The sequence below is a fragment of the Pagrus major genome, chromosome 9, assembly GCF_040436345.1.
Source record: "Pagrus major chromosome 9, Pma_NU_1.0".
NCBI classification, from domain to species: domain Eukaryota; kingdom Metazoa; phylum Chordata; class Actinopteri; order Spariformes; family Sparidae; genus Pagrus; species Pagrus major.
The window spans coordinates 14,152,417-14,180,416 of record NC_133223.1 but is presented as its reverse complement, the minus strand read 5'-3'; the positions used below and the strand labels follow the sequence as shown (position 1 = coordinate 14,180,416).

General features: G+C 40.1%; 1 protein-coding gene across 3 annotated transcripts; it reads right to left on the bottom strand.

Moving 5' to 3' along the window:
- Positions 1-37: 37 nt before the first annotated feature.
- dcaf6 (ddb1 and cul4 associated factor 6) lies at positions 38-26,025 on the bottom strand. 3 transcript variants are annotated; one of them, XM_073473465.1, is made up of 20 exons: positions 25,644-25,832; positions 20,201-20,262; positions 17,926-18,018; positions 17,019-17,204; positions 16,814-16,927; positions 15,837-15,972; positions 14,641-14,852; positions 12,518-12,611; positions 11,498-11,617; positions 10,637-10,978; positions 10,119-10,334; positions 7,474-7,533; positions 5,286-5,502; positions 4,105-4,199; positions 3,655-3,979; positions 2,782-2,920; positions 1,836-1,992; positions 1,662-1,750; positions 756-861; positions 135-610 (listed from the first exon to the last, which is right to left on the bottom strand). In XM_073473465.1, exons 1-20 carry the CDS (start codon positions 25,738-25,740, stop codon positions 552-554), a joined length of 2,919 nt encoding a protein of 972 aa, XP_073329566.1. In that variant the 5' UTR covers positions 25,741-25,832; the 3' UTR covers positions 135-551. The 3 variants fall into 3 exon arrangements, with proteins under 3 accessions (XP_073329568.1, XP_073329566.1, XP_073329567.1); XM_073473466.1 differs by lacking the exon at positions 10,119-10,334 and having other exon boundaries at positions 25,644-25,993; XM_073473467.1 differs by lacking the exons at positions 7,474-7,533; positions 10,119-10,334 and having other exon boundaries at positions 38-610; positions 25,644-26,025.
- Positions 26,026-28,000: the final 1,975 nt, after the last annotated feature.

The following is a 28,000-nucleotide window of genomic DNA, read 5'->3' as shown; positions in this document are numbered from 1 at the left end:
TTGTTTAGACGCCATAGCTTAACCCTAACCCTCCAAATTCTGTAAAAGATGATAATTTATTGACATGTCCCTTTGGGGGAGAAGAAGAACCACAGCTTTGTTTCTTTTCTGTTTCTTCAACAACAAAATTAAAGCATTCTTCAGGTATGTTTTACTTAAAAGTCCTTGCTTACATGCGTAACTGCCGCAGCAGCACATCAACATTTCTTAGCTTTGTGCTACAAATTCAAAAAGTCACACGTTAACACTGATCAAAGCTCACTTTCTCCTAACAAAATAATATTGCACTTAACATTCTCGCACACCAGTCGCCATTATTCTCACATATGTATATATATATATACTGACGTCCTTGCCTTTTGCATTCACACAGATCCTCATACAGAAACATCAGTAAGAAAGTCATCTTAAAAAAACACAGGGGGGCTAGAAATTACACTAATTTCAAAAGGAAGTATTCTACACTATACTTGTACAAATTTCAGGTGTTTTTTTCAAGTGCTATACAGCAAAAACAAATAGTGTTTTCTTTCAAATAAAACGCCAGCAGGCTACTGCTCGTCCTCGTTTTCCTGACCCGAACCTTCTGAGCGATCACCTTCCAGTCGATCTGCAAAGGAGAGAGAGAAAAAGGCAGACATTAAAGAAAACAAGAAGGTCCTGAGAAAGGCACAGCCAGTTAACAGCATCCGTACCTGGGCATTAATATTAAAACGTGAGAGAGTTTGTGTGTGTGTGTGTGTGTGTGTGTTTACCTGATCTGATGTGATTTAGGGAGGCCAACATTCGGAGCATGAAGGAGGCAGGGACTGTGATTGTGTTCCTCGTTTCCTCGAGCATCAGCTCGTTCCGAGTTATTACCTTGATATATAAAAAGAGTTGAGATTAGGACGTATACTGGATTCTTTGAGGGTACACAAAGAGACAGTTTAATTTGACTGACTGAATGATTAAGTGGGTTGGGGATGATTCCCTCTCTGTTTTGGAAATCTCTGATATCTGATTTTGTGACTTTAGAGAAGTTAAGATATGGCATCGGTGGGAGAACTCGTCTTTTTGTAAGAAAGTAGTACAGAACACTAAATCTCTTGGGAATTAAGTGCAGTTTGGCATAAAAATAAGTAGCCGAGCTAAGGGATTGCTCTGTTCATGTAAGACACCACTGATATATATTTTTGTGCCCTGATGACTAACTGAATGAACCTTTAATAAAAAGTTCAACATTTTCGAAAACAGATTCTTTACTTTGATCACAACCGTTGGATAAAAAGATCCAGTAAATGTGAAGCCAACAGTCGGTTAGCTTAGCATAAACTCTTGAAACAGAGGAAACATTTTGCCTGGGTATGTCCACAAATAATCACCTACCAGCACCTCACACCATATATAACACGATAATAAGTTCACTAATTAGCACATTATATATTGTTTGTTTAATCTGTGCAAAAAACGTGTAAAAACAAAAACTCGTGGTGTCACAGATGGTTATGTGCTGGACTAGTTCTTGGCTGTCTTGAGTTGGGCTTTTTGCAACATAGAAAAGTACATTTTATCCTTCAAACCTGCAGAATGTAAATCAACCTTTTTGAAATGTTAGTGGAACTATATATTAGGGTCTCAATCATCATTCAGTCAATTCACTGATCTCTTTTCAGTCGTACCTCACTAGCGAGAACTCTGTTAAAAGATGGCGACGCTTCCAGCGGCGACCAAATCTTGATATCATAGTCTATCCCTGAAGAAGCCAGAACTGAAACAGAGCAGAAGATGAACAGGAGGTTGACACACATTGTCGTGTCGAATGATCTGCAGAGTGAAGGCGGACCAGGACTCACTGGGGTCAAAGGGGTGCGGCTGCAGGCAGTTGACCACATGGTTGTCGGCTTCGAGCAGCATGAGGTGCTCCGCCGTGTGTCTGTCCCAGATGAAGATGTGGCCGCAGTCTGAGCCGCTCATCACAAAATTGTTGCCCCAGAAACACGACTCCTTTATCTGAAGAGGAGGGAAATAAAAACCACCATGAATTACTGCTCTGCTGACCGTTAAAGGAATAGTTCAACATTGCGGGACACAAGATTTTGTTCTCTCTGAGAGTTCGATAAGAAGATTGACACCACTCTCTTATCTGTTAACTACAGAGCTGGAGACAGGAGCGGATTAGCTTAGCTTAGCATAAAGACCAGATAAAGGGGAAGAGCTAGCCTTTCTCCGTCCTAAATTCAGATATACACAGATCAACATTTTTCTCACCAATGTGTGCTTGATTTGTAGACATTTTTGGTGTTTAAATGCAGCTTTTTTGGCCAAAACAGGCACCGTAAGGCAACACAACAGTTGGCCCCCGTCGCCACTTGTTGTGGGTTTGGTGTCTCCGGTCCCTTACGAAACTCTGATAAGACTCCAGGAAGTCACTAAACCCGCCTGCTGTTTACCAAGAAGTAGTTACAGTGCTTTTTTTTTTTTTTTACTCCACAAACTTTCATTATATTTTGCTTTAAAGCACACAATAAGAGACAAGGTGTTAATTACTGAGATTTACAGCTTGAGGTTGATGTGTTTTTTAACTTTAGACAGACTGGGGATAGCCGTTTCCCTGTTTCCTATCTGTATGCTAAGCTAAGCTAATGAAAATGCCTGGTACGACCACTACAGTGGTACATCTTTTCATCCAACTCTCAGAAAAAAGCAAATAACTGAATTTCCTAAAATATTAAACAATTGCTTCAAGGGGTCTTTTTCATAAACTCCACACTAACATGATGTAAAAAGCGTGACACGTACCATTGTCCTGGAGTTACGGTGGCCTTTGTAGACCATTTTGACTGACGGTCTCCTGATATTCTGGGTCTCGCTCTCCTCCATCTCCCTTCTCTCTTTCCTCCGGCGGAACAGCTCCTGGATACGAGCGGCTGCTGAGCGTCTGTCAAACACAATAAAAATCAATAAATGTCATTATGGAGCATGCAGAAAAAGGAGACACAAACCCATGCTGTCACTGATGCTCATGCTTTGAATCTTGAGTGAAATTTATATGCTGTATTATCAATTCAACCAATGACAAGCTTTGAAAGCAGCCACGATCAAAGCACAACGCCTGCCTGCTCCATCAGAACTGAATTTAGCCTTTAATATTGTGATGCAAAGTCCATTAACTACATGACGGCAGTGCCACTGAATAAAGCAGATGGTTCATGTTGTATACTTTTCTTTTGAGAGGTCCTACTGAGGAAATCAACTTAATTTTTTGGGCTTTTTTCCCGTCATGCACACATTCTCTGTTCATTCTCCATCTCTGCTGTTACGCTGCGACCTTCACCACTCGTGGAGTCAGTACTCACGTGCACATCACTCTCACTCTACAGTCAGCTGTGTGCATATTAGTAACTCTGTGAGTGAAATGACCAAACCAACACAAAAAGTTTTGCTGTTGAGTTTTAATGCTCTGCTGCATGTCACACACCTGACAGGTTAGATGCTTTTGGGTGCAAAAACATTACCTGATCATCCTATCTCCTACTGCAGATCCTCTGGAATTAAATCTATTATGCAGTGAAACAGTCAATGGCAAGGCACAACAAAAAATCCTTTAAAGAGGTAATATCAAACAAGAGCAGTGTCTTAATCAAAGAGATGATAGCCTGTCGTCTAACATACCTCTGTCCCTGTCCTCTGAACCTTGTCGACGGGATGAGAATGGGATCGTCGTCGCTGTCGTCAGAGTCCTGGTTGGGCCGAGCAGGCTGACTCTGGCCCTCCTCTCCCTCCTCTCCTGTGGGCTCCGCTCTCCTGCAGCCTCCTGATGTGTCCTCCTCCGGCTGACTCCTCTCCAGTGGCGCAGACGCCACGGCACCCCCCTCGGAGGAGCCCTCCGCCGGGCCCTGAGCTGATGAGCTGCCGAGGGTAACGGAACAGGAGGCGTCACAGGGCGGCTCTGTTGAAGTGGCGGGCACAGTCTGCTGTCCCAAGGACTCAGAGGGAGCTGAGGGGAAACATATCAATACATTTAGGACTATTTTCACCGTGCTAAGTGGTAGACATGCAGGTGAGCTGTGTGTGCTTATAGTAGTAGTATGCTGACTGATTAAGGTGCAGCATTTCACTCACCTGGTTCTGACACTGAACTCTCTCTGCTCTGTACAGCTGCAGCTTCAGACGCTTTGGGACCTCCACTGCCCATAGAGCTGGATGTGTTACTGCTCCTGAGGAGGAAGAAGATAAAACAGCGACTGAGTACCTCTCAGGTTGTGGGCACATGTTTGACTTTAGTCTTTAAATTGTTCCTCAATGAGGAAGATTTGGGTTCCTACACCTTCTTGAACATCAACTTCAAGGATTGTCCAGGGCCAGTTCCCTCAAATTTAAGGACCCAACATGGCATAGTTTCATTTTTATAAAGAGAACTAGCCGGAGCTAGAAACCATCAGCGTGTAGATTGATTTTCTCTATAAACCTCACTTTCACCATGCTGTTCAGTCTGCCACCAGGCTCGATACAACAACTGGAATAACTGTGGAAACTCTACTGTACACTGCAAAAGAAAAAGAATCCTGCTGATGGAGGAGGCGAAGAAGGTGAAGAGGGAGAGTGATCGAGAGAGATCTGGATTTTTAGGTCAGATTGGGATTTGTACGGTTGTTTTTTGCTCTGGACAGTAGCCAGTAGCCATGTTGCTAATGCCGTCACCACATAGAAACACTAAGTAAATAAATATCTAAAGAACTTCAATTCCTATTCTTGCACAAAATTCGAAAAAAATTCAAGCACTATCAATGATCCATGTCTATTTATATCTATTTAAAAAAAATAAGGCCTTGATTTCCCCACAAAAAAAAATCACAAACTTTCAAGGATTTCAAGGTACCATAGGACCCAGAGTCTGTATCCACAACATTTGAGTCATTCTTTATTGACGAAAGGGTTAACTTTCTGGAACTCACTCATACATTACAGAGTCAGCACGATCTGTTTATTGATTAGATTTTTATGCTTTGCAAACGTTTTCCATCCTCACAGTCTTTCTCATCCTGTCCTCAGTGAGTGTCTAAGGTTGGTGCTGCCAGGTGGGAATGACAGCAGTGTTAACGATGATGCCTGCTACTGATTGTCAACAATTTGGTGCCTCATTTTTTCTTTTTGATGCCTCGTATATAATTTGCATAAGGTGCTTACAGCTCTACAAAGCTGAGGTGCAGCAAATATGGATTCTTTAATATGAAAATAATGAAATAAATAAATTGGTTTGTTAAACTGTTCTTTCATCTCCGCATGCTCTGGCGTTCACTCACCACTCATCAGTGAAGTCCAGCTTTATGGTGCTGGTGGTGGTTCCCTCTGAGCTGTAGTGTAAGCTGAGGACCGGCTCCGCTGTACTGGGTCGACTGGTGCCTGTTGTGGAGGTGGAGCTGGTGGAGGTGGAGGTGGAGGAGGTAGTGGGAGCGCTGCTGCTGACAACTGGTACTGAAACAGGCTGATCAGGAGGTGAACCTGCAGCTTCTGCAGCTCCTGAGAGAAGAGAGGACGACACACAGGTACAAAATAGTAAGTAATAAGCAAGAATTATTTAATGATGTTGTTGAAAAACATATGCTCTGCTTAACCCAATAAGTCTGACAAAAGGTTTTAGCTGAGAGTATTGTTCCTGTTGTTCACAGCATGTTACTGATTGTTTAAAAGCACGGTGGGAACATGCAACCTCCTGTTGCATCACTTCCTTTTGATTTACAACAGAAAACATGCAGCGGACATCAGCAGAAACTCTGTAACAGACGTATGGACGACCACCAGCCACAGCAACAAGACACAAACACACAGAGACACAAAATACACACAAGTGAAAGCCCCTGAAGGATCATAACAAACACCTCAGCTGGTTATTACAGTCATGCTACAACCTGGTTTATATAAGACTTTTGTGAAAGTTGTTAGGGACAGTTAGCTTTACCTAGTAAACGAATAAGATCCCAATGAAAACTGATGACATTTGTGTATTGTCAAGAGTAACAGAGTAAAGGGCCGTCCAGACCAAGAACAGTTACTATAACAATAACTGTAAATATATCGTTTTAAAAATCGTCCTAACTCAAGTGGATGGTGGAGTCCACACCACAACTGTAACGACAACGACAGAAGGGAACGACATCGTTGGAATGATAGAAACACTGACAGCCAATCAGAATCCATCTGAATTTACAGGACCATTAATAAGCTTGATTTCAAGGACATTTTCCTCCTAAATAATTTTGCAGGAGTTCTTCTAATATAGGTTTCCGACTGTAGCCTGCCTAGTTTATGTAAGCTAACTAATTGCTCATTGCACAGCGCCACTCGGTGCCACCGCTTACAGAACTTCATCTCTATCAGTGTAGATGCTCACATCCTTCTCTTTACAGTTATGGCTATAGTTCTTGGTGTGGACAGCCCTTAAGATTGTGTGTTTCATAAAGTATTTTAGCTTTGGGAAAACAAAACCAATTTCTCTTCTTCTCTTGATGTCAAAGGAGAGGGCCCATAAGTACATAACCACGGCTGCAATGATTAGTCAATTAGTCTATTAGTATAAATTGGGTGTACATTAGAACTAGACTGATTGATTGGCTGGAATATTGGTTTATTTTAGATGTTCTGTTATCACTGTACAGTACATGTTGGTGTAAAAGTACACGTTTATGTATCACATATCTTGGCCACAACTCCTTACAGTGAACAAATGTTAGCAAACCTAATGGAAAATGCTCATGTATGTTCATCACATACGTTATGTGTTTCAGATAAGAAACTAAATATCAGCTGATGTATTGCTATCAAGTATTGGTCAGGCACTGGTGTGATTATTTCTTAGTTTTTTGTGATATGAAACTTCAAAGTTTTCTTGTTTGTTTTGTTTTTGATTTGTTGTTTTGTTTTTGGTGTAATTCAGGTGACGTAACCCTGTAAGTACTGGTAAAAGCAGTTATATTAATCTTAACCCTAAGTACAAGGTCTATTTGAATAATCAAGGTATCATAGTAAAGGGAACACTTGAAATATTTGTTCAGATGTGTAAGTATTGTAAGTATATATGTCACTGGGTCTGAGTAAATATCCGCTCAGGCTTCACAGGTTAAGGACCCCCACCTGCACCATGTATACCAAAACAGTTGATATTCAGACAACTGTCACAGTAAAGAATAAACAGACTTTATTTATTCTATTATTATCATTATTATTGTTGTTACTGTTGTTATGATTGTTGTTGTTATTGTCATTATTATATCCTACAGTCCAAGTAAAACAAGTGACTTGGTTCATCTGTGGGCACTTAAATATGCATCTGGACAGATAACGGGAATAATCGGAAAGTAAAGTGGTGGTAAGAGAGAAATAAAAAGCCTGACAACAATGGCAGACAGACTGTGCAGAGGTATGACAGGAAGTGTTTATGAGGGAGGGTGAAGAAGACACAGCGAGTGGCAGGGTGGGGGGGAGAGGACGCACCCTGCTGTTCATCCAGAGTCATGGATCCCAGCTGTTTGTTTACCACAGACGAGGGGGAATCTGGAACACAAATGACACCGACTAAACATCGGACACAGAGGTCAAACCACACAGTCAAGGCGTACCAGGGTTAAAAACTTCATGTTAAAAGAATAAAAACCCAAAACGATCCAATGCCAAGCAGGAATTGCTGTAAAATCAGCCAAAGGAAAACTAGCGTCATCTGATCACAAGAGATCATTTCACACACCTCATGTGCAGCTTTTATAAGCAAAGTGAGTGTCAGGGATTAGTAAGCCTGAACGAAAACAAGAATATAACAAGTTCACAGATGCTCACTACGTGTCCTAGGTATAAATGGTTAATTCCTACAGCATTATCTTAACTATCAAGCCTGATGTAAGACACCACAATACACCTTACAACTATATTCTGTATGAAACTTCACAACAATCCAAATGTGTGCTTGTTACACACTGAATTTTCACCGACTAACTCTTAAATTACATTAAATTAGTGATAAAAAATATTTCAGCCATACAAAAGCTCCAATTCTTCTACCCATCAGTGTAGCCTGATGTTAACATAAACAATACAAGCAATGGCCCTTAAACTGAAGAATTGTTGGTGTCAGATGCATCAGTGAGCTCAATAATAATTAAGTCCCAGTTCAACATCTTGTTTGCATTAACAATTATTATCTTCAGTTCACCAACAAAAATATTATTTTCCCCTTGCAGGGCAAAGGAGGTTGACACTTTAAAAACCTTTGTACAAACAGTAACAATTGGACCTGCATTCTCTCCTAATATTTTCACAAATGCAAACTGCATGAAGGCAGAAATGAATATGCAGCAAAACGCTTGACACACCATGTGAGCTAATAGGAACTGTATTTCTATGCCTCTGCACTGTCAGACATGAGTAATTAGGGGGCCGAATCCGCTCGTTAATAAATGATAAAACTGAGAAAATGTACAAGTGACAAGCATCCCTGAAGCACAACGGGCATTAAAATTACCCTCCTCTCTTCAACATTACTTTTACATTGTGCTTTTCAACTTTTCGCTATTTGCACATTACATACTACATATTATATTATATATTTGAGATACTGTGCAAGCATCGTGGCTCTTTCTGTAGTATGACAGTGTATTAGGGCCATAGTAGGTTAAAATACAACATGGCAGGGGAGTGAGTAATATTCAGAGAAAACCCTCAAAATGTAATGAGATTACAGTTACGAGGTAAAAACTTAGAAACACATTGTGATTGTTTTGGTTGTCAGTGAACCACATGATTTCATAAAGAAAATGACTTTAGCCCAGAATCACTATATTGTTTTACAGTGAATTTCTTCATTGTCTGGATATTATGGCAATTCTTTTTTACAAGTGTTGATGTCATTCATTTGTGACCGTATAAACAATAACTTTTTTTTAAGCTACAATGCCCCAATACGCTGTTTTATTGTAGAGAACTAAACCATAGAGAACATTTAAGTAATAGACACCTACATGTGAATGACAAAAAGCCCTCACTTTAACAGATACAGTAGGTGAAGCCAAGTCATGTTACATATTCCAGGCCTGAAAAGGGCTTTAGTTCTGACTCTCAAGTTAAAGTGAGATCAAACTAAAGCGAATCAAAAGTCCTAATGGAGTTAAGTCAACTTAGGCCTCATTACAGAAAGTCTGAAAGCCTGTCTGAACTCAGTTTGGGATGACTTTTATGATTTTTGCTATTCCAGAAACACACTTCCTGAAAGTAATATTATCCTTTTGGAGAAGCTAATATTGATATTAGCCTGTAGGAGTAGCTGACAATATTAGCATTTTGGAGAGACTAACATCGATGCTAGCTTGTTGGAGAAGCTAACATTAACGTTAGCTTTAAATGTCCTAGACTATGTATTAATGGGTATATATCCTCTCCTCCACAAAATTGAACGTTCGTCTTTTATTGTCCATAACAGCGAACTAGCAAGCCAATGACAAGTGAAATGAAACAGCTGTTGTCATGAACACGTGTCTCTTATACGATGTAAACACATAATATCTGATCGAATCAAGATTACATTTCTACTTATGATGTCTTAAGTTCAGATACCATAGGAGGTCTGAGATACGACACGGTCATGAGTTTAGGAATTGCTTCTGTGATAGGAAGATAAGATTGTTCCCATCTTTGAAATTTTAAATAGGAAAAAGCAGTTTGGAAAGTTTTCTGTAATGAGGCCACTGATCGTTACGTATCACCAAACACGGGTGAACAACCATAAAAGCAATGAGGACGCCAAAGCAGAGCTCAATACTGGCTGGTGCCACTCCAATAGGAGATTTGCAGATGAAAACTAAAGCAACACGTGGAGTGATGATGTGAGAGCAGCAGTGAGTTAGGGGCTGAAGCAACACAATGACAGCTATGGAGGTTAATGAGTACAAGGTGCATTATTGGGGAATGGAAAGAGGATCACTGGAGGGATTAGTGGTCAGTTCTAGCAGGATCGGGTCTTTCTGGAGCCTAGCAAACAGACATGTCTGCCTTTCCTACATAGAGGGGAAGATGGCAGGGGAGGGGGCCCAGGCAAACAGCCCGTATGGAGGAGGTGCTGCGGGGGCAGGGAGCTCGGAGGGGAGGGTAACCTGTGCAGGGTTGCGTCTCGGCAGCAGCGGCAGTAGAAGCAGCTCTTTGTGACTGTCTCTCAGGGGCTGCAGAGGAAGAAGAGGAGAAGGAGGAGGAGGAGGAGGAGGAGGAGGAAGGGGCCGCTCGCTGACCCCGTCCTGGTGGGTCGGCCAGCCGGAGTAACCTCTGCAAACGCCTACACACTAAACTTATGGGCAGCCGATGTGGACCGTACTCTGACAGAGAGGCAGAGGGAGAGAGGGAGAGTGGATGAAAGATTAGAAGACTGAGGGGAGGATGTGAGGAGAGGAGGGAGCAGAGAGTCAGGCAAATAAACAAGAAGAAGGACAACAGGATGCTGAGGGAAAAGAGAGTGAAGTGAGGCTGCTGCTTGAGTGGAGTGGCTCCAACAAACACACACACACACACACACTGACACACACTCACATACACAGGGGAGTTGATCTAAGGATACCTACTCGCTGTACTGAGGAGTAACATTTCTGGAACATTTGTGGTGGTGTGTGTTTTCAGGTACCTGAGAGTGCAGGTTCTGAGGTGGGCGTCGGCGTGGGGGTCCCGCTCGTGCCGGCCTGACTCCTCTGCTCTGAGTCGGGCGAGGAGGTGACGGGGGAGGTGGAAGGGGCCGAACTCTCCACTGATGAAGAGCTGGAAGGAGGAGGTGCTGTGACTGTAGATGAAGACCCTGAGGAGGAGGAGGAAGTGGATTTAGGCATGGCGGCGGCGGCAGCGACGGTATCGGTGGGTGCCTCTGGGGCGTCTGTGCCCACGGGCCTCGCGGGGGTGCTGGACTCCTGACTGGAGCCTCCTGCAGTGGCAGCTGGAGGATTCAACGCCCCCTCTGGACGGACAGCTGTTCCTGGGACAAGAAAATAAAATTGATGTTTAGGATCTCATGACATATGATTTTTTTAACACGTTCAAAGATTTAAAATGAAATTCGAATAACTAGTTCTACATATTATCTCTCAAAATGAAACTAATTTACTATTTTGTGTTAATAATTTACAAACATGTCCTCAGGTCTCTAGATCCACACTGTAGCTGATGTCCTGCCTTCATCTCCTCAATGAAGAATACTGAAACTGGTGCTTGACTTATCATCACAGTACACATTTTTATGGATTTCATCTTTAGTTATTTCCTATTTAATGTTTTTGTAAAGAGAAAACTATAAAGCATGAGCCAATGACTTATATAACAGCATTTATAGCCTAAAATAATAGCTGGGTTTTTTTAAATACACAAAATTCAACAAAGAAATAAAATGATGCTTTACAAAAAAAATGCTTTAATAAATTTACAACAATAACAAACAAAACAAACAACACGCACACACAACAATAATTTAAGAACTTTCACAGGCAGTAGCAGTTACCTCTGGGTCGTGGCTGAGGCCTCGTCCCTCTGCTGCTCTGAGCTTCGCTGGCCTCCTCAAACCAGCGCGACAACATGTCCGACATCCTCTGCATCAGAGACACGTTCGGGCTCTGCTCTCCTACAAGAACATGTTTACAGGTTTGTGGCTGCTTTTTTACAGCACTGGGGTTGTTAATACAGACACAACAAAGGTGAATATGTTGGGGCAATGTGGCAAAACTAACTGTGATGACACCACACGACATCCTGTTCACAAGCCATCTCATACAAGATGCTGCTATGAGATTTTAACAGCATATTTCAAAGGGCTTCTTTTATAAGAAATGAAACAGGAGAATTAATCTGAGCAGAGGCTCATGCTCGTGACAGCACGGGATGTAAACATTCATTCAGAATAGTTCCTACATGAAACTGCTCACATGAGGTCTGTGGATTATCTTGAGTAACTGGGTCATGATTTCTGGAAAGAGACATCGCTGTTGAATATATATTTTTTGGCTCTTTGAGCACCTCAAGTGTTTGCTGTTTAATTCCATTGTATGTGAGAGAAGGCACACATGTCTGCGGCCGATATCTCCAAAACTCTACAACTCACGCAACGGGACAAAGAGCCCAACAGGCAAGAGGGAAAACGTGTATTTTGATATTTAAATATTTAGCTGCAGGTTTAGATTTAGATTAGATTGGATCAGATTGATGTGTTTAGGTCGACAAGTTGCATTGTTAGGCGCAGCTCGCTGAATGTTAAATATAAGATGAAGACACATTTTTCTGATCTGATTTTACATCCTTGCAAGAAAATGAAATTATTACTTTAAGATAAAAAGACAGAGGAAAAAATCTAAATGTTACAAAATGAACTTGCACATCAGATTTAACAATAAATCCTCAACACGTGGGGGGCTTTGGGAAGTTGTCTCAGAGGCCGGATCTGTACTTTGTAACTTGAGACCTCTGCTTTAAACTGCATGAACAGGAAGACACACGTCAGCTGCCGTACCCACTGCTCTGATCTTACCATCTCTCTCCCTCTCGCTCTCAGGACGAGCTCGAGGTCCAGTGTCAGACCAGTCACCTCGCAGACGGAGGCGCTTCACTGGAGGCTGCCTCAGCTGTGGAAACACACACACACACACACATACATAGAGAAAGATTAGCAGTTTGTCAGTCAAAGCATGGTCAAAAATAGCTCCGCTGCCAAAGCAAAACACTGCTCGTCTCTGTCAGTGTCCTCTTTAAAGTGCCCCCCTCCCTCCCCCCTGACTGCACGACTGAGGTTGCCTTCACTTTCCAGTCCCCCTGGCTCTCTCTGCAGGGCAACAGGCTGAGAGCCAGAAATAGAAAAAGGGGGTCTTAGTGCAGGGACTATCAACTGCTTAACTCAGGAAATGTCATCAGGTCTGGATATGGGCTGGAGGTGGTGAAAAGGAGCAGAGGCTGAAAGAGATAGTGGAATAAACCAGAGAGGAAAAGACCCTCGACAAATTAGGTTACAGGTGGGGGAACAGGAGACGGGGGTAACGAGCCTCTGCTTGGCTGTCCCCTCCACCTCAGCCTGAACTATTTTGGACGATGGAGGAACACTGCCTGCGTCGGTAGCTGTATTTGGAAAGGAATGTGTGTGGTGGTTGCATCTCGACACAGCTGAACTCACCACGGGGCTTTGAAACACTGGCACCATGATCCAGCACATTCAGACACACGTGAAGACCAGTACTGGCAGTAAACACTTCAGGTCAAATCTGTCTGGTTCCTTATGATTTTCAATGTCCTACCTAACAAATACGATGACCTAAATACATCGAAGAAAGACTACATCGTAACAAACGCTTCAGATTTTAATCAATAACTCGTCATGCGTTTTCTTCCACGCTCTCCTCTGTTCTTCAGGGTCATTTGTTCCCTTCACCGCACTGCATCAGTACAGATTTAGCACTGATGTCCGCAGAGCTCTTAGAGAAGTAGACAGCCACAGCAAGGTCACGTCTTCTGTTTGTATGCAAAAGACAACAACACTCCACTCATGCAACAAAATCCTTTCTGCCTGTATAGATGAGTCTCCATGGTGATATGTTATGTTGTGTTTATTGTCTCTGACACTCATTATAATTCTATAGACTACAAAGGGTTTAAACACTTGAATATAGACTGTAGACATTATGTTTAAGGGTATGGTCTATACCGGCTCAATAACTCTATCTGCAACAGTTTATGACTATAAATTTCAGTTAGAGCTGAAACTAGTAGATCAATCTCTTAGTTGATCGACAAAATAGAAACAGAGCAGCATTTTTGATACGCGACTAATTGCGTCAGTCGTCAAGTCAAGAAAAACATTGTCCGGTTCGAGCTTTTCAAAAGTGAGCGTTTGCTGATTTTCTTTCTTTACAACATATTGAATTAAATATCTTTTAGTTCTATAAGACAAAACAAGCAATTTGGAGATGTCACCTCAGGAATGGTAATCTTAGTCAGGCAGTCCACCACTTTGGTCCAGACTGAAATATCTCAGCGAGTAGCTGATTGACTGTCAAGAAATTCTGTACAGACATTCATGGTACCAACTGGATGAACCTCTCTGACTGTGGCAATCCTCTGACTTTTCTTCTAGTAGATCATTGGGTCAAATATTTAATGTGCCCGGTACTTTATACTTCATGACAAATCACTTCAAAGCTAATGACTTCACCATCAGCCTCAGCTGTGCTCCGTCTTTAGTACTAATTAGCAAATGTTAGCATGCTAACACACTAAACCATAACGATGAACATAAATATCAGCTTGTTAGTATTGTTTTGTGAGCATGTCAACAGGCTATTCTACGATTTCTTTCTCTTTCAAGCCATGCTTTAATATCCTGTGATTGTCAGAGGAAACAGAAATACAAAGCTACGGTGTGCTGAACTAATCACACTGCAATCGTTTGTATATTTAATAAGGTAAAGTTAATGTGTTGTGGCCCTGGAACATGGCCACAACCAAATAGCTCAAAAAATTGCTCAGTCAATTAAAAAAAAAGGAACATAACATGTACGAAAAATACTGACTACTTAATTTACTAATTTACTTAGCTAGAACCACACAGTTCCTCTTAGGGTTCATGTGATGTCTGATGTTACGAGAGCCATCCTGTTCACTCACCTCCTCCCTCCTCTCCTCAGACGGGCCCTTCAGCTCTCGGGCCTGGTCATCTTTGGGATCAAACAGGTAGATGTAATCGGAGGAGTAGCTGACCAGCACCTCCTGACCGTCCTCGCTGTAGCAGAGAGACGTTACGCGACACGACTTGTTGGACAGGTGAGCAGGAACGAACCTCACGCACATGCCTGTCGTCCCCCGGCCCATGTAGTTACCTGAGAATGAAAGAAGGATAGTGTCAAGTGATAGCTACAGTATCAGTGAAGTACATGTAGTTGTGGAGCTGTTTCTCACTATTTTATGCATTTTAAGACTAAGAAAGTGGATTTCATTAAATACAGTCCTCAGATCTTTGCACTGACTTCCTGTGTTTATTATAATAATTTTTCATCCGTTTTATTTAACTTTTGCTTATCTTAAAGCTGTTTGTTTTTGCTTGACTGACATCCAAATGCAGTTTCAAATATATTTGATTAGATAAATGTATACAAAAATATTTAAATGTTTTACATGAGGAGAAAAAAGTGAGGGATTTTGATATACAACACATATTTATGTAAGAGCCAAGAGATAAACAGAACAATAAAAACAGGGACAAAAACTTGGAAAATGTAATTTTTTTACCAACTGTGTCTTTTATGTATTTTTATGTCTCATGTCTTCGCACAAGGAGACATAAGACAATTCGCACAATGCCTTGTTGTTAGAATACAAATGATGTCTTGTATTAAAGTTATCTCCTCTTTCCTGTCTTTTGTTTCCACTCTTTGAGTAATAGCTTGCTATAAATAAAGTTTTTTTAATTCATTCTGTTTGTCAGGAGCATTTCAGAAGAAGATGATAAAATTATATTCTTGTAAACATCTTACAACAGACAGCACAGACAGAAAGCCCTCAGGTCTGCTTTATCACCTCCATCTGTCACCTTGACTTCCTCATAATAACTGAATCAGCACATTACAAGAACACTCCCAAAACAAAAATAAAGGCAGATTTTGATGCAAATGTCCCTTTTTTTCCCCTCTCAGGGTCATCTGTGGTGACCTTAACTTAACTCTTCTGTTACTCCTGATATTTGATGCAATGACTTCAAACCTAAAAGCCTAAAAGTCTAAGAGAATATGGAAATGTACTACATCAAGACCAATATAAAGACAGAGGAGGCTGAGTGAATGATGTGAGCGAGCAGGACAGCTTACCTGTCGCTCTGGTGCCCAACATGCGTCTGTCGTAGATCCGCACCGAGCTGTCAGAGCAGCCCACGGCCAGGTAGTACGGCACCAGGGGAGAAATGGATATAGAGGTCGCTGCCCTTCGACAGTTTATCAGGATGTCCTGAAATCAAAGCAAACACAATTAGGAATAATTCTTAGGAATACGTTTATAAAGTGATATACAATAAAGGACAATCAGGCGGCTGAGCAATACAGACAAATTATCCTAACCAGATTTTTAAATGTCCCACTGTGGACATCGACTCTTCACACTGACAGGTTATTGATTAAGAGGGGGAAGTAACAGAGTCTGGTAAAACTACTCTGACAGTTTTAAGGTCACAGGTACTGATCTGGAGCGTGAAATATGAGACAATGCAACACAATCTAGAAGGAACAGCTTCTCTCACTCACACACACACACACACACACACACACACACACACACACACACACACACACACACACACACACACACACACACACACACACACACACACACTTCCCATCGACGCAGCGAATTGTTTTCTGAATGACTCCAGGGACAGAGAGCTGTTTGTGAAGAGAGCTGCGCTGAAGACAAACTCATATAACAAATGTTGGAGATGAATGCCTGACACATCATCAATACCAAATTACTAAAAAAGTCAAACAGTCAATAAAAAGAGATATAGCAGGGACATCAATTCAATTAATAATACAAGACTAAACATTCGAGGCCATTAGATTTTAAATGAGACCCTCTCGTAATTAGAAATATGTGCAATGCACATTATAATGTAATTACCACTTTAAAGAACTAAAGATCAACATCACTGACCTGAAAATAAAATAAAATAAAACAACTAATCCTCACTAATTAACATGTAGACAGACCTCAGTGATTCTAAGACCTCCACCCTCACTGCAATTCATAATGAATCATTAACTGAAGGAGAAAGATGTGACGGCTGTCAGCGTACGTCTTTGCAGTCTTCTTTAGTGCAGCTCGTCTTCATGCGAAGGTCAAACCATCGCACCGTGCCGTCCTCCCCACACGACAAAAACGTGTAGGGGTCGTTTGGTACCGTCATAATCTGGCAAAAAAAACAAGAGGCTGAGTTGAGGAGGCAGAAACCACGAGAGACAGACATGTACGCTCTGTGAAACATTTCTTTTGTGCAGTACCTCGTAAGCTGTTCCATAATGGCAGGTGAACTGACACTGTCTGTTGTACTCCGGACTCTTCTCGGTGTGGGTGTAGTAGATGATGCCGTCTCCGGAGCAGGAGACGATCTCCTGACCGTTGGTGTGGGGCATGAACTTTGCACTGAAGATGTTTGCCCGGTGACCTGAACGTATGGACTTCTTGACCTAAAAAAAAAAAACCACAACACATTATGGCGAAGAGATCTCTACAGCAAAACATCCTCCGAGGTCCTTACTACGAGCCTAAAGATACAAAATGTAACGTCCTGGAGAAAGACAGATGATTGTTGAGTGTCATCCCAAGGTCGTCAAATACTGATGCTTTAAATTGGTCAGTAATTGTCTTTCTCCAGGAAGTTACATAATGTTGCTTTAACCATATTAAACCTATTAAACTCATGCTGCTTTCAAGTGCAATGCCTTGGTTACAATGTGGAAAGTCGTTTTCATCATATGCTTGAGGTTCAAGTGGTTAAGTTGTGAGAGCACTGCTGCTTGGCAAGAGTGTCTAGAAGCCACCAAGGCTGACGATATAGCAAGCTAGCGAGAGAATGATGTAATGCAGGAAATACAAATGCATAAAAAAGATTAGGCAGCGATGAGGCTTGCTATAAAATTACAAAGAAAAACTCTATATGACTAAAATTACAATATATTATCTTATCACCATGGATCTAAACTACAATTCAACCACCTTCCACTGCGTGTGAACGATCCTTCATGTGCCAGTTTGGTTGCCAGCTTGTTGCTCACATGTTTTGGTTTTGATGATTTTATTTTTTGATGATTCAGTTGGAGAAAAAGTCAGCTTCATCTGATTTTATCCAACATTCAGACGTTTCTAGAGGAGGTGCAAACAACTGTTGTCACTTTATTGATGACCTACCTTTTTGTTGTACGGGTTGCTGATAACCAAAAAGGTGTCGTCTGACCCCGACAGGATATATTCACCTGTGTCGTTCCAGGATATAGTGTTGACCTGCAGAGAGACAAGATACAGATATTTACTCTGCAGTTAATATTAGGGTTGAAAGGATTAGTGGAAGAATCAATCACAATTATAATCAACAACATTTTTGATATTCGATTCATGAAGTCAGTTATCAAGACAAAAATGCATTCTAACTTCTCAGATGTGACGATTTGATGATTTTCTTTGTTTTTAATGGATAAAAAACAGGTGATTTAAGACATTTTACGGATAGCAAACCAGAGGTTCCTGCTCTGAGGGGTCGCAAGATGAATCTAAGGGGTCATGAGATGATTATTAGGGGAGGAAATAAAAAAGACACAAACTACTCCTACACAGAATTACATTCATGTTTCAGAGTTGTCTGCTTTTTTCCAATCTGTGCTTTTGTCTGTGAAATCTGATATAGTTTTAGGCCTCTTCAGGCCTCTAAATCTATTTAAATGAAACAATCTGTGACCAAAAAACTCAATTAAACTCCTCACAACATGCAGCTAGTAATGAGGGGTTGCAAACAGACATTGGTTTGTCTGAAAGGGTCACATGCTAAAGAGGTTGGGAACCACTGGTCTAAAAGATTTATTGATTATGAAAAGTGTTAGTTGTGGCCTCAGTTTCATATAACAGGGCCAAATGATCAAAAGCCCTGAAAAAAGGAGAGCTTTTAAAAACATGAAATTACAAACTAAACTTCTTTCAAAGATCAAAATGCTTTAATCAAAAACAAAAAAATCCACATCTTCTTGTCCAATTCAAATTACTGTCATCTGAATATTCATTAACGTTCAACCAACTGGAATTACCATCACATTATGGACGCCCAGTAACATAATTGTAATCCATCCATTCATGAATCTAAAGTAGAGCACAAGAACAGAGCAAAACATTGTGTTCACTATCACTGTGTGGATCAATATTTCATTAACAGCTGCTTGCTGTGGCCCCAGTCGGTGTTTCATCATCACACCTCTGCTTCTCATTTCCACACACTCTGTCGACTGCAATCGGTGGCATCACGCTGCCTGTAGGGGCGAGTTCATTTTACTTTTACAACATCCTGCAAACTGAACTCAACAAACAGGTTTAAAGTCAGCTTCTGTGAAATTGCACATCATCTGAAGAAGGTGTTGTGGAGTGGAGGTGAATCTGTCTTGTGTCTGTCATGTGATAAGAGATGAACAGTCAGCCAGAGGGACAGAGGAGGAGATGATCTGAAGGAAGAGTATCATTATGCCTTTTTTAAACACAGGTCTGAGTAACATGTTACAATAAAGAGGCACAACACAGTCTTCACCAGATCAATTGCGAAATATAACGACTTCCTTATTTAAACTGATTTTGCAATGTTCGGTGTGGCTCTTATTCGGCCGTCAGGCTCCGAGCCACCATTTCTCCCATCCAACAGCTGACATGGTTGAGGCGTGCTCAGCAACAGAGACATAAAAATTACTCAGAGCGTCCATCCATTCTTCTCTTTAAGCCTTTTAGTTAATACTCCAGTGGTGTTGTCTTTGTGAACTATGGCATAACTTCCTGATGAGCCTCTGAGGAGAAGAGATGACGCATCATCCACTCCCCCGAACTGGAAGCTTATATGGGCTTAGAGAATGAACCTGTTGATTATATCTTTCATTATTAGTTATAAAGAGTCAAAAATCCTGAATAATGTCCATCACATTCTGATTCTGATTCTGATTCTGACATATTACCAGGGCCCAAAGGGACATCTTATACAACTTATACTGAAATGCAACGTAGAAAAAATAAATGAAAATCCTTTTGTTAATCAACAAACTGATTAAGTTACTAATAGTTCCAACACTGATTTAGTCACAAAAAAAAACAATAAAAATGTTCTGGTTGAAATGTTTTTCTGGTTAAGGAGAGCCCGGTGTTGAACTGAAGCTCTCCCTGGTCTTGCATGCTGTGGTTGTTTTGATGTTTTGGACTGAGGGCCGGGCTGATAGTGTGACAGGACGTGTGACAGTTCTGTCAGCGTCAGGTTTCTCTGAGGCATTAACCAGCTGGCCTCACGTCAAAGAGCCGCTCTCTGTCCGACACTCAGGCTTCACAGGCCGACTTAGGAAACGTGGCGTGATGTGTTTTTTTACCTAGACGATGCACACTTTTATTTTTCTAAGACATGAACTAATAAAACAGAGCAAACAGATCAAAATGTGGGGGCACTTACACAGCCATCATGTACATTCAGTGTCCCTTCAAGTTTAAGCCTCTGGACAAATTCTCTTCTACCTGTGGAAAGAAAGAAAACAGTCAGGTTATCCATTTATCCATCCATCCAGGCTGTACTGAACAGTCAAAAGCTTCATTTCCCTTAACATTCAAATTCTAGGTTGTTGGTTTTTTTGCATGTCTCTTAATTCTGTTTAACCTGATATCTCTGCACAATCGCAGATAAAGATTAGGCTACACTCCTGTTAATAGTGTTGTGCTATTTGTAAAATTAGATTCCAGTGGTGGCTGCAAAGGATTGTTTCCAATTCCTGTGATTCGAACATTTCCAATAACTCCAGAGCTTTATAAAGAACAAAAGTCAAAATTTGTTGATAAAAAAAAATAAATAAAAAAAATCGACTTAATAATTTCCAAAATTCTCGACATGTTTTTAATCGGACAAAATATTCTCCGTCAATCCATATTTGTTTAGCCTTTCAAAAACAGCATTTTCACTGCACATTTATATAACCACAATGACAAAAAAAAATGTATTTCAGTTTTGACAACATTAAAGATGAGGATTTTATTTGACAGTTTTTAAATTTCTTTTCAGGATGATGAGAAGAGGTCGGCAACACTTGTAGTATACAGATCATAAAAAATGACTAGATATTCAAAGCTTCACTCTAAACCTCAAAATCAGCTTTAAAAAAAATGATATTCAGTACAGCCCATCCATCTATATATCTATCTCTGTCTCCATCCATCCATCCATCCATCTCTCTTTGCACTTGGCTGCACTCTAGTTAAGTGCAGTGGGAGTTCTGTTGACTGGTATAAAATATCACATTGAACATTTGCATTCAGTATATCCGTAGCCTGTACTGTATTATTAATGCAGACGAAGCCTCCCCTGGGCCAAAAGATGAAAAACAGAAGAGAAATGTTCGTGCTGCCATGAGAGGAGAGTATAAATGCAGGAAAAGTGGTCTGATAGGTCTGTAGTAGATAGTAACAAGAAATTCTGATACGAGTTCAGCTCATCTTTCTGCTGCGTCATAAAATGGGTGACAAACATTTTCTGTGAAGCTCTCCGGAGATTTAACTGACAATAACGAGTAAGCAACATGAAGTGAACTCGTGAGAAGGAGCACCTTCAGGATGATACGACATATCACATATGTAAGTAATATTTTTTGGAGTTTTCTTCCTGTGAAGGGTGTTTACTGGTCCTATCAATAATCAACAACTGTGGAAGATGTTCCTTCACACCTGAGATGTGACCTGCTTGAAACTGAAGGATCTAAAGTGAAACACTGAGACTGATGAACTCGCTCTAAGGTGAGCCTGAAACTCTGCTGTTATTTTCCATCTAGAGTGAGGCGGGGAAACTAAAAACAAAAATGACAAATTAATGACAACTAATAAGCTATTCAGTGATGAAATATTGTTCATCATGCTGCCCCTTCTTCTTGGAATGATCTACTGAAGGACCTAAACTGTCAGAGTTGATTACTAAAGGGGGATTTAAGTCAATTTCATATGATCATGTAAACAGTACTCCTGTGGTTGCTCTTAAATCTCCATTGAACTCATCATTAAGAGTTTTTTGTCCCTGTATTGCAATTTAGCTGGATATTGTCTTCATGCATGTTTGTATTGTGTTTACGGTTGTGTCACAATGTTTATGCTGCCCTCTTGAAAAAAGTGACTCTAATCTCAAAGAGGCTTTTACCTGGTTAAATAAACAATACACTTTTATATCACTTTTGAGTTTCAAACCCCTGCGACACACTATTTCTACACAGCTGCTGTGTTGCAGCGTGTTCACACTGTAAAAGCGACAAAAGAAAACCAAAACCAAAACAAAAAATAAAATCAGTGTACTCAAAACAGTCAGCATGTAGACTAAAAAAAACCCCTTCATCTTTGAGAGGCTGTTGACACTGTTCTCCCACAATGCAATGCACAATGGGAAGTTGAGGAGCTGCTCATAGAGGCTAAAAATGAAACAACTCGAGGAACATCTTCAGAAAACAAAAAATACAGTTACAGTTGCATCCTTGTTGCCTCTTTTTTTATTTAATTTTAAGTTAAGTAAGTGATTTCTTGTCTTCTAACTGTAAAAGCGATACTCCATTGACGATTAGTATATTACATACTGAATAATGCGATTGGATTGGGACACAGCAATAGTCTCCAACATGACAAAGGTCCCGCGAAAACGGCACGTAGGTAATAAATGCTATTCGTTCACTGTGAGAAAGATTTACGGCTCTTCTAGGTGGAGCTACCTTCCTTCATTCAATGTGTCCCTGCTTTGAAAGAATCAAATGTGTCAGAGAATAGCTGTGAAAGCCAAGTGCTCTGCATTCAAATGAGAGCTTTGACCTGCCCTGACAGGTTTCAGGAGTGTTGCAGCAGGAGCCTGCATTTGTTTTCTGTATAACGTAAATGGCAGATATAACCTCCTTAGGCTCCCGATCACAAACAAAATAGTAATGCCACATATGAAAAAATGTTGACCTAATTATGTGAAAATCTTCCCACTGCAGTCGTGTACAGACTGCCCACACAAGATGTGCACATTTGGTATTTGCGGGCCTGTCACAGTAATGACGTTGTTTATTTATTGTATATATCTTATTGACATATTGAAGTTATGTGCATGACCTTGATCATTTTTGCTGACCTTGATTGTGTTTATTGAGGTGAGAATGTCACCAACATTTTAGCCAACATGATGCCAGAATATTCAGCAGGGTTTTCCCATTTTATGTATTGTTTTGGTTGCGTGGTTTTATTTTATTTCTTTTTAAACCAATGTAATATATCAATTACTATATTATCATTACATCAGTGGAAAAATGAAAATAAGATTGTTTATCGCAATTATTTCTGGGACAATATATCGTCCGGCAAAAAGTAGTTAACGTGACGAGCCTAGTTATTCGTTATTGTGTTTTTTTTTAATGTGTCATGTGATATCTTGTTGTGTAAAATACATTTAGTCTAAAAGATTCATTGACAGTTTTATGTCAATGTGATAATACAAAGCCTGTTAGGGAGAATACACTAAATGCCAAAGTGGATCCAGACGTGTCGGCTAAATGCATCCATCTTATTTTTGCTAATCAGAGTTACTAAGACAGGATCCAATGTCTTTAATAATCCTGAAGTTCGGCAATAGAGACACGTTTTTTTCTTAAGTGTTTCTGTTGGAATTCAGACCACTCCTCGTTGCCCCCATCCCCCTTTTTGAAGCTAAATATATCCTGACCCACACACGCATCCTCTCCCCATACACAATAACAGCTCCAACCATATCTCAGTCAAGCTAAATACAGCACTGACTAAACCTCTGTGGCACCTGCCCCACCTCGACAGGCTCCATTCAACCACTGTCAGGTGCTGACTGGGAGACAGGCCTCTATGCAGACAGGTCTTATAAAGCTCTCTGTCCAGCACTGCTGTCCTCTGTTTACACCACGGTCATCGCTGTTGTTGTACCACACTGGAGACAGAGGGATGACTTCTATCCAAAGATCTCACTAATGAGCACTCTCACTTCAAGAAACTCAAACAAGCGAGGGTTAGAGTTCTGGTTAAGATTATAAAATTATAAGAAGGATTTGAAACATGAATGAAAGACAAGCTACCTCTAGACACTCAAACATAGACTGTGAGTCTTTCTACCATGTAAACGAGTAATGCTTTTGTTTCCTGATATTCTGAATAATATTAGATTATTTAATCCATATTTTCTTCATTGATTCTACTGATCTTGTGTCTGTTCTCATTATTACACTATTAAAATGTGGATGATGATGATGTGTTTTGATTTGAGGTTAAGAAGATTCTTTTTTTCAGTTTGGATGACTTGGAGTCAAACCACATGTTACACACTAAGTTTGCACGACTGTACAAACTAGAGGCCGTACATCTTCTCAGAGAGTAGGGGCAGGAATCAGATATTAATTCACGATACAATACCATCACAATACAGCGATACTGTGATACATTTAGACATTGCAAGACAATCATTTACATTACGATAACGGCAAGAAGAACAGTTCTGGAGTTAAAAAGTGAAAAGGAAGGATATAAGTACAACTATGCCCAACTGAAATCTTTTCAGTGTGTGTAAATTAAGTTTATATCAGAAGGAGTCATGAAGTAGTGACTCAGTAAAAGTCAGTAAAAGTGGCAGTTGAATCTGTTGAATCCGCCTGCATGTTTTGATTAAAAAAACAAAACAATTTTGGTGCCAGTGTATCAAAAGATAGCCCAATAAGGAAACTAGTATAATTACAAATGCCCTCGTGGTGCATTGTGTGATGAATGTCCTTACTTTACAGAGCGGAGTAATAGTCTAAGTAAGTATCTAATACTAAATGTACTTATGTATCAAAAAAGTACAAGTAAAAGTCCATTACACATGTATTCACATGTATTTACACTGTAAACTCGGGGTCCACTGATTTTCAGCCTGAAGGTTTATCTGATCAGATTTTCAGCATTTATCTGATTATCAGAATCAGTGTTCTTAAAATCGGATTGCTGATAAAATGAATGTATTTAAAAATGCTCTCCTTTGGCTCTGATGCAGCATGCAATCTGAAAACTAACTAGTTTATCAAGTTATCAAATTAGTGTAGAGGAGTATAAAGTTTGATACTTGCATCTAAATGTAGAGGGGTGGACGTATAAATGAGCAGAATATTGAAATATTTAAGCGAAATAAGTGCAGTACTTGAGACGTTTGCACTTAGTTACATTCAGTCATTAGGAAGATGACATTTTGAGTAGTTTGTTGCACTTGGTTTCACTTCCACTGCATATAAATAAATTCCTGCAAAACTGAAAGCACTTTATAAACACACTGCATGATTCACCACTGCTTTTAACTACAGTATTTTACTGTTTCACAGCCATACTGTAGAGTTCAGATACATATTATGATCATCATGATATAGCCTGTAGATGGTTGCCTTTCTGTACGTCATCTAAAGCAGACTGTTATGTGATTGCACAGAAAATCCCCGTGCAAAATAATGTGATCTCTGAATGAGGAGATAAACATGATTTTGCTCCTCACAGAGAGCTGCGCTATTAAGGATTACACATAACATTTAATCCCATTTATCTGGCGCTTCAGCTCTGGACTCTCACACAGACAGGAGAGGATGCTGCTCAAACTGCCTTCACTGCTGGTATCTGCTGGATCTGTCTACCCTGCACGGCTCTGACTTCGCAGGAGGAGGAACCGAGCAGCTCTCCCTCTCTCTCTGTTATTAAGTAGATATAGCCTAATGGCTCTGGGCACTAGCTGTCAGTTCATCTCAGCGCCACAGACACAGCCTGCAGTGGAGTTACCTGCCAGAGACAATGTTAAAATAGTACATGTTTACCACCTACGTTACTGTTAGCATTAAAGAGGCGTGTTGTGTTCTTACCTAAATAGTTGGTCCTGATGGTGTTAGGCTGGTTGTATCCAATTAAGCGTTTATTTACATCCCAAACCAGATTGCCAGGGCAGGACATTGTGACCATATGTGGTATTTAATTAACAATAACATTGAAACTAAGCTAACCCTTTCTTGTTGATGTCGCCTTTTATTATTATCGTCGCTTCGGTTTTTGCCATCAAAATCAGTCCCCGTGTGTCGGGACAGCGCTGCCGTTAGCTCGCTGCGACACTCAACGTTTGCATTGCTGGAGGTGAAAGACTCGCTGCTGTCCAGTCTCCGCTGTCCTCCTGAGTTTACACGGACTGAATCCCTGCTCTCTGCGCGGCTAACTATCTGTCCTGCTAGCCTAGCCTGGTTTATTTCTTCTAGCAGACAGCGGACAGCTGTGTCCAAATACCGCGATAAACTACGTGTTTTTGACGGAGTGGATGGCAACGCTCGTTTTAGGAAGCTGGGCAGCTGTCGGGGCGGAGTGAATTTGAGGGTTTGATGTTTTTATATCCCAGGAAGTGGAGTTGCTGCCTTGGTAATTGCTAATAAATATTATATTATATTATATTATATTATATTATATTATATTATATTATACTATATTATATTATACTATATTATATTATATTATATTATATTATATTATATTATATTATATTATATTATACTATATTATATTATATTATATTATATTATACTATATTATATTATATTTATTACATTAAGTTACCTTACATTATATTATATTATGTTAGAGTATAGTATAGTATAGTATAGTATAGTCCTTTTCTGTATAGTTTTTCTTTATTAGTACACTACATGATCCCAGATATGCAGTGTGGTATCTTTGTTGACCCATTAAATTCACAATGTGCAACATTTAAGGAAAACTGAAATATTGATTGCCTGAGAGCTAGATTTTGACACAGGAACCCTTTTGGGGACAGACCTTTAAATAAAGCAGGACACATCTTATCAAGGTTCATGCCATGTCATTTGTTGCTGTCCTTCAGTGGTGCACACCATAACTTAATAAAGTGCTGCACTGTTGAGGATTGTGGTTGAAATATCACATCTATCTAGTACATGAGCTCTGGGAAAACACATCTCGTCTTCAACATAAGAAAATAAAATGCACTTGCGTTGACTGCTGTATTTACACTGGATGGTTCTGACTTTGCAGAGTGCAATAAAAGCTTGGTATAGCAGATGGCTTGGGACATAATGGGGCCAAAATCTAACATTTGCCACTTTGGTGATAATCCAGCCTTCTACAGGTGTAAGTGAAGTAGAGTCAAAGTTCGAGGAGAACCAGGTATGTTGTTTGAAGACATGCGCTGCTGTTTTGTAGACTTTTTCACATTCCTGAACACACTACTAGATTAACCTGTTAATAAGGGGCCTCGGGACAAAAGTTGGCTGCTTGTAGCCTTGTTTTGAAACCTATATTTTGGATTGTAATGCCGGTCATCCATGCTATTGTAGATATTTCACTTTAATAGGTCTTGACCTTGGGAGCCATTGCCCGCTTTGCCCATTAGTCAATTCAGCAGTGCTCAAACACTCTATGATGAGGCAGGAAAATACTCTTTTTAAGGCACTACAACACTTTCTAATTAGTTTCACATGGTACAGATCAAATATTGAATTTAACAAAGATTGTGTATCCTCATAATTACATTATTATCTTTGCTTGTTTAGTATTCTTATTTAACGTGAATAAAATTTAAACATGTTACGATATAAAAATGTGCAAATTAAAAATGTAATTGATTCAAAATAAAATCTGTTTTGCATATTTCATGACAAAAGTGTTATTTAAAAGTTAAACAATTTAAACGGAGGGTATAGATCATATAAGACAGGATACCAAGGAAAGACACACACTGAAACGATAAATGTAATTTTTTTTTAAAAGAGCTTATTATAGATCTTATTATTTTATGAATTCTATTATAACATTTTCTGTTTTTGTGTGTGTCTAATTTAAAAAGGTTTATCAGATATATAATATCATAAAAGAATACAGTTAACATGGATGGGTTATTCTTTACTGAATAGAAACATTATCATTAAAATCATAACTTTTGCAGAAAACCTCAATATAAAATCAAATCGTTGGCTCTTCACATTCAAATATAATATTTCATCTTTAACACACAAATTGTTTATAAACATGAAATTTGCCTCCACCCAGCTGTGAAACGCCGGAGGACAAAAGAAACAGACCTATCTAAACCAATCATATCGTTGTTCTGACTATGCGAGCCAATAAGGATAGTGAAAACATGTAACCCCGCCCCTCACGCGGTAGGTTGCGTCGTACAGAAAGTCACCTCGTCGTGTCGGTC

Coding starts and splice junctions, on each gene's coding strand:
- dcaf6 (XM_073473465.1), bottom strand. CDS start 25,740: ATGGTCACAATGTCCTGCCCTGGCAATCTGGTTTGGGATGTAAATAAA. Junction 14,853..15,836: donor GTTGGGCACCAGAGCGACAG/GTAAGCTGTCCT, acceptor TTTCATTCTCAG/GTAACTACATGGGCCGGGGG. Junction 3,980..4,104: donor GAGTTCAGTGTCAGAACCAG/GTGAGTGAAATG, acceptor GTTTCCCCTCAG/CTCCCTCTGAGTCCTTGGGA.